At 31.1% G+C, this 14,656-nt stretch overlaps 2 protein-coding genes across 4 annotated transcripts in view; one reads left to right on the plus strand and one right to left on the minus strand.

Annotated features, from left to right (window-relative positions):
- Window positions 1–42: 42 nt before the first annotated feature.
- On the minus strand, window positions 43–12,917 carry LOC123673976 (uncharacterized protein C630.12). Of its 3 annotated transcripts, XR_006746566.1 has the most exons (7): window positions 5,680–5,818; window positions 4,308–4,562; window positions 3,990–4,152; window positions 1,078–1,335; window positions 435–458; window positions 227–375; window positions 43–174 (listed from the first exon to the last, which is right to left on the minus strand). XR_006746566.1 is itself a non-coding variant. In XM_045608774.1 (6 exons), exons 2-6 carry the CDS (start codon window positions 4,430–4,432, stop codon window positions 53–55), a joined length of 900 nt encoding a protein of 299 aa, XP_045464730.1. In that variant the 5' UTR covers window positions 4,433–4,562; window positions 12,811–12,917; the 3' UTR covers window positions 43–52. The 3 variants fall into 3 exon arrangements, 2 of the variants coding, with proteins under 2 accessions (XP_045464730.1, XP_045464729.1); XM_045608774.1 differs by lacking the exon at window positions 5,680–5,818 and adding an exon at window positions 12,811–12,917 and having other exon boundaries at window positions 227–458; XM_045608773.1 differs by having other exon boundaries at window positions 227–458.
- Window positions 6,190–14,656, plus strand: part of LOC123673975 (organic cation transporter protein) — a 29,096-nt gene continuing 20,629 nt past the window's right edge. The window contains exons 1-2 of the mRNA XM_045608772.1: window positions 6,190–6,594; window positions 12,075–12,264. Coding sequence (XP_045464728.1) covers window positions 6,452–6,594; window positions 12,075–12,264 — 333 coding nt within the window. The 5' untranslated portion in view covers window positions 6,190–6,451. The remainder of the gene's footprint in view (window positions 6,595–12,074; window positions 12,265–14,656) is intronic.

The following is a 14,656-nucleotide window of genomic DNA, read 5'->3' on the forward strand; positions in this document are numbered from 1 at the left end:
CAGATTTTTATTTGAAATGAGAAAGCAAGTAAAGAGAAAAAATACTGAAAAATTATTTATAAAATTTCACAATTATACAACATATTAATAACAATAACAACACTAAAATATAATTCCAAAGTTGGTGGAACCTGGACGGAGACCATAGAACAGTGTATTGCAATTCATCATTTTCTGCAAAATTTTAAGTAAAAAAGTAATATATTTCACAAATATTTCTGCTCACCAATTATTGCATAACCAAAACCTATTTTGTCTGTGCCCATACGGTAAGAACAAGTGGGAACAAGAATCTCATACATATCAGTAGAACCCAATGAAAATTTGAACACTTTGTTGTCTTCGGGAGTTATAGGAACAATATGGCGATCTTGTCTGAGGAAAGCATTTGTATTTATAATCATTGCTCTGTGCTTATGACCTGCAAATATCACCTGTGGTTGTAGATGTGATATCACCTAAAAAATATAGGAGGTCATGGAGTGAACCAAAATGAAATATTAAGTAATTTAAATGAGAGAATCATATTGATAATTGAATCAATTTTGCTGTAGAATACTTAATATAGAATAAATTCATTCAGTATGAACATTTATATGTATATATTGAGCCTTTACATATGGAAGAACTAGATTAGACATCAACCAGATATATGATTCATTATTATTTTATTTATCAGGCAGACGTGTCATCTAGTGTTTTTTCAATGCTTTTTAAACAGTAACAGAGGATATTAATAGTGTTTCAAATAATAGATGGATATATCGAAGATTCTACTTAAAGAGAAACTGTTATAGGTAGGTACTGGCAATTAATATATTTCCGTAACTTATTCATTTCAGTGTTTAATTAAAACATTAGTAAAAAAGTTAATTTCCTTCTGAATGTATTGCCAAGTTCCTCTTTTTAATTGTGTCATTTGTTGGGTGCAGAATCTGATGAGTGGCGAAATTAAAAATATACGAAAACCAAGTTGGAATTCTTTCATACTCCAATCCTGACTTTATGAAACAACTCTCCATTCCATTTGATATGACCACAATTTATGTCTTAATAATGTTCCTTATCAAAACTCACCTTTTCTACAAATACGGATGGTACAAACATCAATGGCACATGACTTAAAACAACATTTATTTTATTCGTATCATAAAAATTCCTCTTCTCATATTTAGGGAAAGTATGGATAAGGTAGTTAACTTTAAAAAATGTCACTTTCTGAAAACTTATCACATCAGCTTGTTTGAAATGGGTCTTAAATCGATTAATCTTCTGAGGAGTTACTCTTTCCAATCCTTCCCCTCCTATGTCATTATCTCCTGGTAACCAAATTTGCTGGAAGATTAATCATTTCATGAATTGAAAACTATTATTCTCTCAGAAACACATGAATATTAGTTGAATGTTATTACACGGGAGAATATTATTTCAGCATAATTAAAAGCAAAATTTGAAATTATATTAAACTAGAATTGTTTGCTAAAACTATAAACCTTTATGAAAATGAGATTAATTTGACACCAGTACATAATATCAGAATTGAATTTTTTAGACATCTATTTATTATAAGCAAATCACCAATAACACAATGATTGATTAAAAACTCAATATGCTAAGTGATTGAAAAAATGTTGTCAAATGTTTTAATTATGTAGAGAATGGTGAAATGGAATTTGTTTAAAATACTAGTCTAGTATAACAAGCATGAAATAATGTTATAGATACAGATTTAGTTGTATTATCAATTGGACAAAGCATCTCCTAGTGAATAATGAAGAAGAAAACTTAGTCAACTATGAAAAAAGAAAAATTCTCTCTAGAAGTTCTCAGTCCAGTTGGAAGGTACTTCAAGGTTTAATAAATTGTTGAATGTGTGGTATGTTATCCAGACAGTAGTGATAAGGCCAAGTTTCTTGTGGAAAAAGTGGAGAGCCGAACCTATGTTTCTCCAGTTTTCTCATTATAAATTTCTTCAGAATGTACTGATATAGATGTTCTTTTGTTAGTAGGGATTATGGAATAACGAATCATGCAGTTTCCAAAAAATATCCATTCGAAGGTACTCAACAATGTTTATATGTATAATGTATATTTTAGAGTGAATATTCTCTAAAATGGTCTTTCATAACCCAAAGTTTTCTTTTCTGCTTGTTGTTATTTTTTTTGTTATTCGAAATTATTTTTTGCCAGTGCTTTCCAAACAAAAAAGTCTTTCATTGTAGAGTTTTAGTGAATATAAAGTCTCCATATTTTTACATCAGAACTTTTTTACATTTTCTCTGAAACATCGATTGTTTTCTTGATTCAACTTTTGCAATTATTTCATGGAAAACTGACATCCCTCACTGTTCCCAAGATGTTCGAAAATGGTGCTCAAGGCTCCTTTCACACCTGACAAAAACAGGTCTTCCTCTTTTTGGATAGGATTTGGATTTTTCTTAAAAAACTTTTGACACACTTTTTGTGGTATTGCAACTAAATCAATGTTTGAAAGAATCAATTTTCTAATATGATCAACTGATTTAATAATCCACAAAATAGGTCTGAAATTTTTCGGTATAAGTAATGGAAAAGTTATAAGGGAAAAAAAAAGAGTTGAAAAATTTTGAGGCTTTTTGGCTTCATAATTTTTTCCACAAGGTACTTGAGGTCGAAAACAAGGATCCATTACTACAAAGCAACATACTAGAATTTAATTAATTTCACAATTATTTACTGCAGCATCACCTCTTCAAGACCTGTAGGACTATTAGTATTGTCTATACCTACTATTGAGATAATTAAGAAACAATGAAATGAACCTAAAGTCTAAACTACTAATAACTATTTAGAAATTACAATCTGAACATGAACATACAATTATATAGGGATTTCGATACCCAGAAGAAATTGCTACTCAGCAGAAAAACTTCTTTTAAATTAATTGTATCAACTTCAACTTATATTTAAATATGAATTTGAAATAATCACTGATCTATGACAATTTCAAGTATAAGCAAGCCAGTTGAACATTTTATAAAATTTAATAATGAAGTTAGTAGGAAGCAACTAATGAATTATTTCATACGGATTAAAAAGAAATAAATTTCGGAAAACTTGTGTTTCACTTAGTCATCATCTGAACTGAAAATTCTTCTAGGCATTACTACAAATTACATAATTGAAAATGGGTCATCTGTTGATTTGTTTTCCAGTTCTAGTCATTTGGTGAAGTCAGGAACTATTGAAACTATTGACCTTAGAACTTTGAATGGCGTATGAATGAACAAGCGCTCGTCTCTAAACCGATCTCCGAAACAAAAAATTATAGACATGGTGAGGAAATGATAAGAGTGATCTGTTCAGTGAATGAGCGCTCAGAAACGAAAATTTTGTGAAAATTCAAGTTTCAAGTTTGTTTATGTTGGATTTTTTGAGAAAGTTAAAATTTTTTTACTTATAGTGGCGACGTCAGCTTTCTTGATTGGGGTACCAAGATCTTCAGGACCATCAAGTTTAAATTGAATTCATGTTGTATTTTTTTGCTAATTCAAGACAAAAATTTAGAGGGCGGGGGCGACTGGACTCCTCTAGCGCCGTCACTGCTCCTACTCTAATTATATTATGCAGATTTGAATCCACAAAATGAAAATATTCACTATTTATGTGTAGAATCTCATGATGTTTAATGTTTAATGTTTTCATCCAGATTTATAACTTTTCAAAAGCTCAAAGCTCATGGATTCAAAAACAGCTATTGAAAAATAACAACAGAAGGCCCACTCATCAAATATTTTTTACTAATAGTAATATGGAAAGTAGAAGCTATAAATGACTAAAAGAAGTTTTGGATAGATTGTAAAGTAGGATATGTAGTGATAAAGTCAAAATTTATCCAGCTTTCTTCAGTTCGGAAGCATGTTCTTATAAAAGGGTTATGCAATTAGGAAATTTTGTAATTTTTCAGCATCATTCATATGAAGATTAAAATCATGAATTTATATTTTTACCTTATTATGACCTTGCTTAGGAAAAATATTAAAAAAACGTATGAGATTCTCGTTGTATTCTTCATCAGTTGCTACAGATCCTTCATCCATTAAATCACCCAAAAATATGGTAACATCAGGTTGAACAAAATTCAAAGCTTGGTGATATGTTCTCTTAAGATAACTGGAATGAATTACACTCATATGGAAATAAGGATACAAGATTTTTCTTCCTAAGTATTATGAAGTGTGCTTGAACATATTGAAAGCTTTTGTATATGACACAAACAACACAAAACAGGTAAGCATATTAAATTGTTGAAAGAAAGGAAAACTCACCTGTCAGAATCATATTTAGTAATGAAGCGTAAACGGTTCCAAATATCTACTTCCTCATGTTCAATTATTTGTGGATCAGCTACTAATAAAATTTTTAGGCACTTGGAGGAATTTGAACACTTCATATCAAACCAATACCCTTTGTTGATTATATATGAAAGAATTTCTATGTATATAACATAAAAGCAAACCAGCAGTAGCAAAGATATAATGATATGTTTTTTGCATGAGGAGATTATTTTTCTGTTGAAGAATCTGAAAAAAAATTTTTAATTAAATATATTTCCAATGGATAAAATATTATTTAATTTTAAATTCAATTTCTCTTGAGGAATTAAATCCAAAAAAGCCTAATTTCACTCAGAATATCAGAATAAATATATGAAATCAAACAATTATGAAAAACTCATAAAACTGAATTTAATATCAAATTTCTTTCCAGTAAAGGCAGTACCTAGACATTCACACTCTTTAATCTTTATTATTTTTCATATGTAAAATTTGATTCAGAGAGAAAAATGGAATCACTGAAGTCAGGACCAAGTCTACTGATGATTCTCCATACATAAATGATTATTGTAGACCTTAAAGGGTGGTTGTATGGCATTCAGGTTTAGATTTAGAGACGTTAGACACATTAGCGCTCCGAAGTAGGATTTAAAAGGCTCCTGGTAAGGTCACTCTACAGGCCTATTAGTTCTTAAGTATAATGAACAAAAACTCAAATGACAAAACTTCCACGATTAAATATGGATATTAGATTAACATGGACCAAAATAAATGAATAAATAAACATGGACCAAAATAAATAGGAAAAGAATGAGTATCAAAATAGATTGTACATTGAAGATACAATGATAATGATTGATAAAACAAATCAATGATGATAAATCTATTGAAATTTGTTTGTTGCTCTCTTATTTTTCTTTATGAACACATCTTAATTTTTTCCTTTCATCCTATTCATTCATTTCTGATTAATTCACTGTCTTCCAACTTATTGAATGGTTTATTAAAATACTTAGCAAACTGTTGAGTATATTTCTTTTTGTTTTATACTGTCTTAGGCCTCTGAACTTAGAACTCAAATCTTGTGTAAGTTAGGAATACTGATTCTTTTCTGTTTAGGCTTCGTTACGAAGTCTAATCACCCTTTCAGGCACCATACTATAAATTTTCCGATAGAAAATGGTGAAATAGTAATCATGTTTTACTCAACTTCAAAAACTTATTAGAAGAATATCCCTGAAGAAAATTAACTCATGTTGTTACTGATTATTAATCGTAAGGAATCAATCAGATTTGAAAAATTGTCCTTATCAATATAATATTATCTTTTCCCAAATATATCCTTCGGTTACTTTGTTATTACCTTAAATAAATCATTCTCATATTTCAGAAGAATTCTTTGTGACATAATAAAAAACATAAAATTATTCACATTGAGCAGAAATTATAAAAAAAATTGTTTTGCATGAAGCATAACAAAAACAAATTTTTTTATAGAATTGTAGGTTAAATTTCAATGACAGATACAGAAATTCATAGAATACCTGGTAAAACAGAATACTAATAATTATATAACAAATTACAATTGTAAATTATGAATGATATTATATTTCAATGAATTTCTTTATAGAGTCAAATAAAAGTTTATTTGAAAATTTTTTTTTAATTGTTTGCTATGAGGTGAATAAACATATACTTTTATTGTATTAATGTACCATATGCATACTTGTAGGAGTGTTATTTATATTTCAATACCTATAAACTTCAGATGATTATTATTAAGTAAAATGTTCAGCGCCATTCAACAAAATAATCAGTTACAGTTCAATGGTTTTCATCTTTTGAGTAAACGTCACTTTCCCTTACACATGTATCAACAGTTCTAACCTCACTTAAAATTTTGATTGACAAGGTTTCTGTTGGCCACTATCAGTTTTATACATTTTGTTGTGTATGAAGTTACCCATGCTGATTGTTTGAAGTGGTATTTTCCAAAATCCTCTCTTACATTCTCTGATCTATAAAATTCGAGAACATTTTCATTCAGGACTTCACTATATTTATTTTTTTCCTAGTTCATATATGAAATGTTTTCTTCTAACTGAAGGTACCGAATTATATAATTTTTAAAAATTATGGGGTATGAAGAAGTCATTCATGTGTTAGGGGACTTTGGGAGGTATCAGAAAAGGATATATTTTCTTTTATGCTTGCCGGCTATTTTGTGTGCTTTCCATAAATTGGCAAATGTTTTTTTGATAGCAGAGCCTCATCAAAGGTGAGTGAATTTCGATTCTGCCTTCAACTGAATGCTTTAAATCTCTTATAATATTTCATTGCTGAATATTAAAAATCATAGTATTAGAGAAAAATGTTACTTATTATATTAATTAATGAAGATTTAAAATATTATGGTAGGATTATTGATATTGAGTTTATTTTGTATTTCTAAGACTTCTCAAATATATCTTAATACTAACATTTTCTTGATGAAATTTGATAAATAATTTTTCGCTACTTTGAAATCAAGTAATTTTATTTTTAAAAATTATCAAGAGTGAAATTTCAATTTTACTGTGACACGACCCCAGTTTCAGGTGAAATTTCAGATAAAACATTACCTTGAACCATGAATTATTGACCTTATTTAGAGAAATTTCCATGCTTTATATTTTAATCAATAAATCGCTTTTATCTTCTACGATAATACAGGCCTGTCTGATTACATTTCGAAATTTTATTAAATTCCGGAAACCTTCTGAATTATCGATAGATTCTTCTCTATTATTCGTAAACTTTTATTTCTGTAATAATTAATAATGGTTACATTTGAACGACATTTTCAGGATAGATTCGTATCTGAAATGCTGCGGTTAAATTCGTCAATGGACAAAATACGTCTGTCCGTTAGAAATGTTGTCTTCCGGATAATTTAAAAATGACCAATTCGACGGAATTAAATGCTCCATTTGGAGGTGAAATAACAATTTAAATTTCTGCGAAATTTAAAAAATTCAAAAATATTAAAAGAAAATGGAATGAGTTACTGCAAGATCTGAATATCCACACTAATTTTCTTGAAAATGTGACTGGTAATTTGATTATTTTTTCCCGTCGATGGGGAGGCGATTCCTATAGCCATTCTAAAGAAAAACTGCATATGAACGTCGAACGTTTATTTCTAAACAAATTTGATCTCTGGATTCTACTTTGTCCGGTCCATGGTTTTTTCATAAAAAATTAAAAATCGTTTTACTTCAGGGATAATTTGCTAAGTGTCATTTCGATTGAAATTACTTGCGTATCCTCTAAAATTAAATTGAGAGTTTAAATTGGTTAAAAAACGAATGGGATTTCTAAAAATACATTTTCGTCGTTAGATTTCTTGTTAAAAAAACAAATAATGAAACTGCTTCATATCGCAATACCGAATAACAATCTTTTAATTCATAAATGTAGTTGGCTTAGTATAAATTAAGTTTACACAAAAGTCAATGTCAAAACCATAGTTGTTAACGAAATAGTATATAACATTACTAGCAAGGTAAGAGGGTTTTTACTGGCGAATGGAGGATATAATTGACGAGCCGCAGGCGAGTCAGTTACCTCATTGAGCCAGTAAAACCCGTTACCTTGCGTGTATTGTTTTATATTTTATTTGTTTCTCATTTGTAAAAAGTTTAGATGAATTCCAAAAAAATCTCAATAATTTGTCTCAAATGTCGTAAGCTATCATAGACATATATTTATATCAGTCTATGTAAGCTATGGAAGCGTTGCCATGAACATGTCTGTTTATTTTTCTTTACATTTGTTTTGGCGAAAGCGAGAATGAATGTATCAAAAGAAATTATTGAGACAGCCAGTAGTGTAGCTTCAAGTTTATTACCTGCAAAATCAGCTTCAAGGTACGAGCGAGAATACGACGACTTCAAAAAGTGGCAAAACAAAAATAGTGTGATTGGGGTAACTGAAGATGTTTTGTTGGTCTACTTGAATCAACTATCAGCTAGATTCAGCCCTAATACTTGATGGGCAAAATGGTCTATGCTGAAAAGCTGCTTGGAAATGAATGAAAATGCCCCTGTTCGCAGGTTTGTTTTCCTTAAAAAATTCATTGAAAAATATGACGTTTAGTTGTCATTTGCAGATTTCTAAAGATAATAGCGTTTCTGAAACGAAAAAATGAGCGTTATACGCCAAAAAAGGCCAAGGTAAAGAAGAGGCTGAACAATTTCTTTTACACGCTTCTGATGACCAGTGGTTGCTGGCGAAAATTGTGAAACAATATTTGGGATTTTTGAATGTTGTCGATGTGACGAAATTCTCTCCTTAAACATGAATGATGTAGAAGATATGGGAAAATACGTTATATGACGATAAAACAAAATTTTCTAATGTAAATAATACTACTAACTTGTAAAAATTTTGCAAGTTAACTGTCAGTTTTACAAGTTAGTGACTTGATAAAATAAACTTTCTTGATTAATATTGTGTTTTTGGAAACTCACATTTACTAATGAGAAACAAATAAAGTAAATTGTTGGCTTCAAACCTATCTCAGTCCGTCTTTTTTTGATTTTAAGTGTGCTTTACAAATTATTTACTTCTTCGCTGCATTTACAAATATCAGTAGGTAAATAATGAGAAATTATACCAATGCGGAAGTGGTCTCGCAGATGGCAATGCAATAGAAGCCAGATGCATTTATCAGGAAAGCTGGAAAAATATCCTAATCGTGCCTTGCCAGATATCCTAACCTCTTCGAATATTCATCGCCGACTTAACAAAAGATAGTTAAAAAATAATAATACAGAAGGTAGTCCTCGCACTATCAAAACACCTGAAATTGAAATAGCGGTGCTGCAAGACATAAATGAACATCCTTAGATGAGTACGATAACTTAATAAACCTATAGGCAGCAGCCTAATGGAAAGATTTGTCACTGGTTAATTGTTCTGATTTTTTCGCATGTTGTAGAATATGACCTCCTGAACAAGAGTGTCAATCGGTCCAACTCAATTCTATATGACTAGTTTTCGAGATACAGGGTGTCGAAGTTGGAAAATGACATTTCTTTTAAGTGGCATTTCTCGAAAAATCATCTTGAATGAAACACTTGCGCGACAAATATTGCTTACCCATGAGGTAATAATTTCAGAGAGGTTTTTAATAAAAATTATAGTTAGATATGGGGCGAGTCGAACATCATTCAAAATGAAATTCGTTTAGTTCATAATTCACCCAGTAATTGAAAAAGTCATCCGTGGAATTTTACAATTTTTTGTCATATTACTCTTAGTTCGAGTATACACTATTATAATGACAAATAGTTTTGGCTTTGTTATGACCAGTTTTCGAGTTACACAGTGTTATGTAATAATAATAATAAGGGCATCTCAAGAACTATAAAACCCAGAGAAAAATCTTCAAAGACCCCCGATCTCTTTTTTCGAAATAATCAGATATTAGAAAACAGATAATATTGATTCGTTCTTGAGTTACAGGGCGTTTCTTGGAAAATGACTTATATCTATGATCCCTTATGAGTATCATATGAACCATAAAAATGATTGAAAAAAATGTGGAAATCTCGAACAGAAACCAAGATATAGCGAAATCTTTGATACAGTTATTTTTCAGAAACGCCCTGTAACTCAACAACGAATCAAGATATCTATGATTTGATTTCTGATATCTTATTATTTCGTAAAAAGAGATCGGGGGTCCTTGTAGATTTTTTTCTCTGAGTCTTGAGATTCTTGAGATCTTCTAAGTGAGCATCGAATTTGGGTCACCCTGTACAATGTCATTATACAATGACAAAATAACGATGAGTAAATGCCAAAGTGTCTCTTACCGTTACTCTTTATGAAATTTTCATTGTATATAACCTGTTTTGACAACTTTTGTAATAACAGTCGCCCCTCTGAATATCTCTAAGTATATCAAGAACTAATCATAGCAAAGCCAATACTGTTTGATATTACAATGGGGTACTCGAACTAACAGTAATGACAAAATATTTGAAAATTCCAAAGACGACTTTTTCAATGACAGGGTGAATTATGAACAAAATGAATTTCATTTTGAATAATGTTTGACTCACCCTGTATCTGAAAATAATTTTTATTGAATACTAGTTCAGAATTATTACCTTATGGGTGAGCAATATTTGTCACGCAAGAGTGTTTCATTTAAGATGTTTTACTACGAGAAATGTCACTTTAAAGAAATGCCACTTTCCAACTTCGACACCCGGTATCTCGAAAACTATAGTCATATAGGATTGAGTTGCACCGATTGACTTTCTTGTTCAGGAGGTCATATTCTACAAAATACGAAAAATTCAGAAAAATTAACCGGTGAACTTACTTTCATAAAATAAAACAAAACTCTTTTGCTGCAATCTGAAATTCCCAATGAAATTCTGATTTGGTAATAATTTTTTATACACATTATACATTTTTTTACATTTAGAATTAATTATCATTTAATATTACCTGAACGAAACTGAATACCTTAAAAAAAACATGATTTCTCCATACAAAAATCCACCCATGAAACTTTTAGCAATTTGTCCCTCGATTTTTATTTTTTAGGGGAAAACCACGCGCTGGACAAAGTGAAATCAAGTGATCAAATTTGTTTAGAAATGAATGAGAATTCCAAAAATAATTTTTCTCTAATTCTGTGGCAAATCCGTTCATTCTGCCATACCTTGTAGATTAAAATCTTGCGGGAATATCTCAGTTTCACACACATTTCATAGTTATATTTCATTATTGTTTATTGGTCCTCGGAACTCTCTTGTCATGTATTTATCTATCATCTGTCATATTTGTTATGCAGAAAACAGTTCTGCCAACCAAAATTTTACAAAGCAAAAATCACTAAACGATATTTTTGAAAATACTCCATTAATTTCAATAGGAATCCAGTGAATTAAAGAAAATAAAGTATAAATACTCTTACAGAAGACTCATATATTGACTCGTATATTGAAAAACTCGCTACTTCAAGACTTGCTTATCAATTTTGACCTCGTGGAAGAATATCAATGCCTGCTGCCTTGTATTATAAATAATATGAATTTGAGGAAGAACAGTAACGTACCATCTTTTTCTCCAAAAATATTCTATTCAAAACCTATTTAGACGCCAATTGTAATAATAATAAAATTCTTTGTACACCAGAAAATGTATCTTGAAGCCAGTGACAACGTGTACCTACCAAATATCATAGGAATATCTGCAAAATTGTGATTAAAAAAATTATTTATATTCTGGAAACTTTACCACCCTGTATCTCAAAAGTTAGTCGTTTACGATATACATTTATATGAAGTTTTATTCTTAAAAAGACTTTCAGAATTGCCCTCCTTGAATACATATAAGCATATCATAAAGAAGCACCCTAGAAGCACGTGAAGCTTCACAAATATATTCGTCAAATTCAAAATTAAATAAAAAAAATCTCTTTCAATGAGGAAATTTCGCGTCAACATTAGCTTCATTATTTCACGAATGGTTTCTTGATTTGATTTCGAAATGTGTAATTTTTAAATTATTGAGAAAACAAAATTCCATAAATTGGTATAACACCAGAATCATAAATGCGAAAGTGGTACCTCACATATGTAAATCCCTTTGAACGATGGTTTAAAATTGATAGATGATTTATGAGTGAAAACTGATTTTAATTCGCAACAGTACTTGAATATTATTTCGAAAGTATTTTGACAAAACAAATTTCAGGTGTCGACTTCCTTTCGAGACTAAAGATGCCCTCTATCATCAAAATGAAAGTTTTTTCAAACAATATTATCCATATGATTCTGCGAATGAAAAATATTCAGAATGTAAAGTGATATTGGACAACCAAACTCAAAAATGTAGCGACTACATTTACGACCATTCTGTGTATGGTTACACGGCTGTGATTGAGGTAAGTGTTATTGCCCTTTTTATCGTAATATACTCCTTTTATTAAAAAATATTGAAGTTGTTTTTAAATGTACTTATATTAATTGGTTATTGAATTTTTTCATTTGAAAACATCATTATTAATTAATTAGCAAGCAAACGTTGTCTAAGAGGTCGATAGAATAGTTTCCGATACTGGAATATTCCGTTTCATTTCAGATAATTTCTATTAATATAATCTTGATAGTAATTTCATCTTCAATGAATGGTGATGGGGAGTAATGAAGTCAGAAGTTAATTATACGCTCACTTTTCTTTGATAATACATATTTATGATTAAGTTTACAATTTTATGTGTAATTGAAATGAATACATTTCGGATTGTTGTAAATTTACCGCGGGATCCGTAAAATTTTCAAATTCTGATCAACATATCGATTTTAATATATTTCGGAACTAAAAATTGAATACATAAATGATTTCGATAAATGCAATAAAAGTTTTATGAAATTTTTTATGTTTTAATTAATGAGTGTGATATTTTTATTTAAGGATTTGTTCAGCTCACCAGATTTCAATTATTTAGCATTGCAACTCCTAAATTATTAGACATAGAGTAGAATCTCATATCGTACTCTCCTTAACAGAAAAAGCCAAAAACTGCAAGTCGTTGCGTCATCTACGTTGACTGAGCTACAGCGCTATCGGAATTTTCCAGCACTTTCATTTTCGAAGCTACAGGAATTTTTTTTTTAATGGGAACCTAAGTGGGCGATAATATGTTTTTTATCATTTTCAAACCATTTCAAAAATAAACTGCTCTTCAAAAGTTAGGGAACTAAAATATATATATACAGTATTGTATGGATAATCCGAATCCCGTAAAATCGGAACTACGCTATTGGTAAAATGATATGTACACTGCGCAAAAAAATTAACGCACATTATGGAAATTTCAAATCTATTCTAGAACTGAAGGTGTTCTCAATGATAATTATTTTTTATCAGAATTATGCATGCATATGTTATCCACTTTCAACGTTTTTCTTTAATACAGATGTTTTTTCCCAGCAGGAATAAAAAAAAGATGAGATTATCAGATTTTGAATGTATTGGCTCCATTCTGAAATCAGTTGTTCTCGATCAATTCTAGTGCTCAATAGTTTTTCTTTCGTTTGATTTTCTACACTCGATCGCTATGCAACGCGAAACACGCAATTTGACCCAAGAGGAATGTGCCCAAGCGGTAGTTTTGCGTGGAGAAGGGTGGACATACACAAGAATTGCAGAAAGGTTTGGAGTTTCCCATACAAGTGTGTCCAGAATGTTGCAGCGATTCAGGGAGACAGGTATGAATGTCCGAAAACCAGGACAGGGTAGACCACTGGTAACAACTGCCATTCAAGAACGTTACTTGAGAGTTTCTTCGTTGAGACAACGGTTTGCAACCGCTCGCCTCCTTCAAAATCAGCTTGAGCAAACTCATGGGGTGCAAATTAACACTCAGACAATAAGAAATCGCCTCAGAGAATAATGATATAAGGCCTCGTGTCGCGGCAAGAGGCCCAGCTCTTACCCCAGCCCATCGAAGGGCACGTTTGGATTTTGCGAGAGAGCATATCCATTGGGAAGAGGCTGATTGGGAAAGAGTTCTCTTCACAGATGAGTCTAGATTCTGCCTCTACCATTGTGATCGTGGTCCCCGTGTATGCAGACGTCCACATGAAAGATATGCTCAGTGCAATTTCCTGAATACTACTGGTTTCGGGGGAGGATTGATTATGGTATGGGGTGGAATATCTTTGACTGCTCGCACAGACCTATTGGTCATTGATAATGGAGCTATGAATGCTGATAGGTATATAAGGAACATTCTTGAAGAGCATGTAGTGCCATTTGTTCCATACATTGGTGAAAATTTCATTTTTATGGACGATAATGCCAGACCCCATCGTGCGCGCATCGTTCAGGAGTACCTTGAAGAGGTTGAAGTCTCTCGAATGGAATGGCCAGCAAGAAGTCCAGATCTCAATCCGATTGAGCAGGTTTGGGACAACCTCAATAGAAGGCTGAGAAGTTCTTAAAATCATCCAGCTACTCTTAATGACTTAGGAATCCAACTCAGAGAAATCTGGGAAGGATTAGATCAGAACATTTTAAGATCACTCATTTTGGGTATGGACCGTCGTTGCCGAGCTGTAATTAACGCAAGGGCCGGAAATACCAAGTATTAAATCACTTATCAGCATTCCAGTATTTTGAAAATTGTTTATTTCTCTTCTTTCACATAAGATTCGGTGAAATCCCGAATTTTTCTTCCATTTAATGTGTCTTGTTTCGTTCAAAACCTTCCTGAGAGAACATGAAAAATAAGTTATAAAGTCAATGTAGAGTTAACCTTCATTAAAATTGAG

The sequence above is a fragment of the Harmonia axyridis genome, chromosome 2 (genome assembly GCF_914767665.1).
Source record: "Harmonia axyridis chromosome 2, icHarAxyr1.1, whole genome shotgun sequence".
Taxonomy (NCBI): domain Eukaryota; kingdom Metazoa; phylum Arthropoda; class Insecta; order Coleoptera; family Coccinellidae; genus Harmonia; species Harmonia axyridis.

Bases quoted from the DNA above. Each gene is read 5' to 3' on its own strand.
- LOC123673976 (XM_045608773.1), bottom strand. From the start codon at position 5,699: ATGAGAATGATTTATTTAAG. The intron at 4,563-5,679 runs GTAATAACAAAG...ATTTTTTTTCAG, and splicing joins ATGAGAATGATTTATTTAAG to ATTCTTCAACAGAAAAATAA. The intron at 1,336-3,989 runs GTAAAAATATAA...TTAATCTTCCAG, and splicing joins CTAAGCAAGGTCATAATAAG to CAAATTTGGTTACCAGGAGA.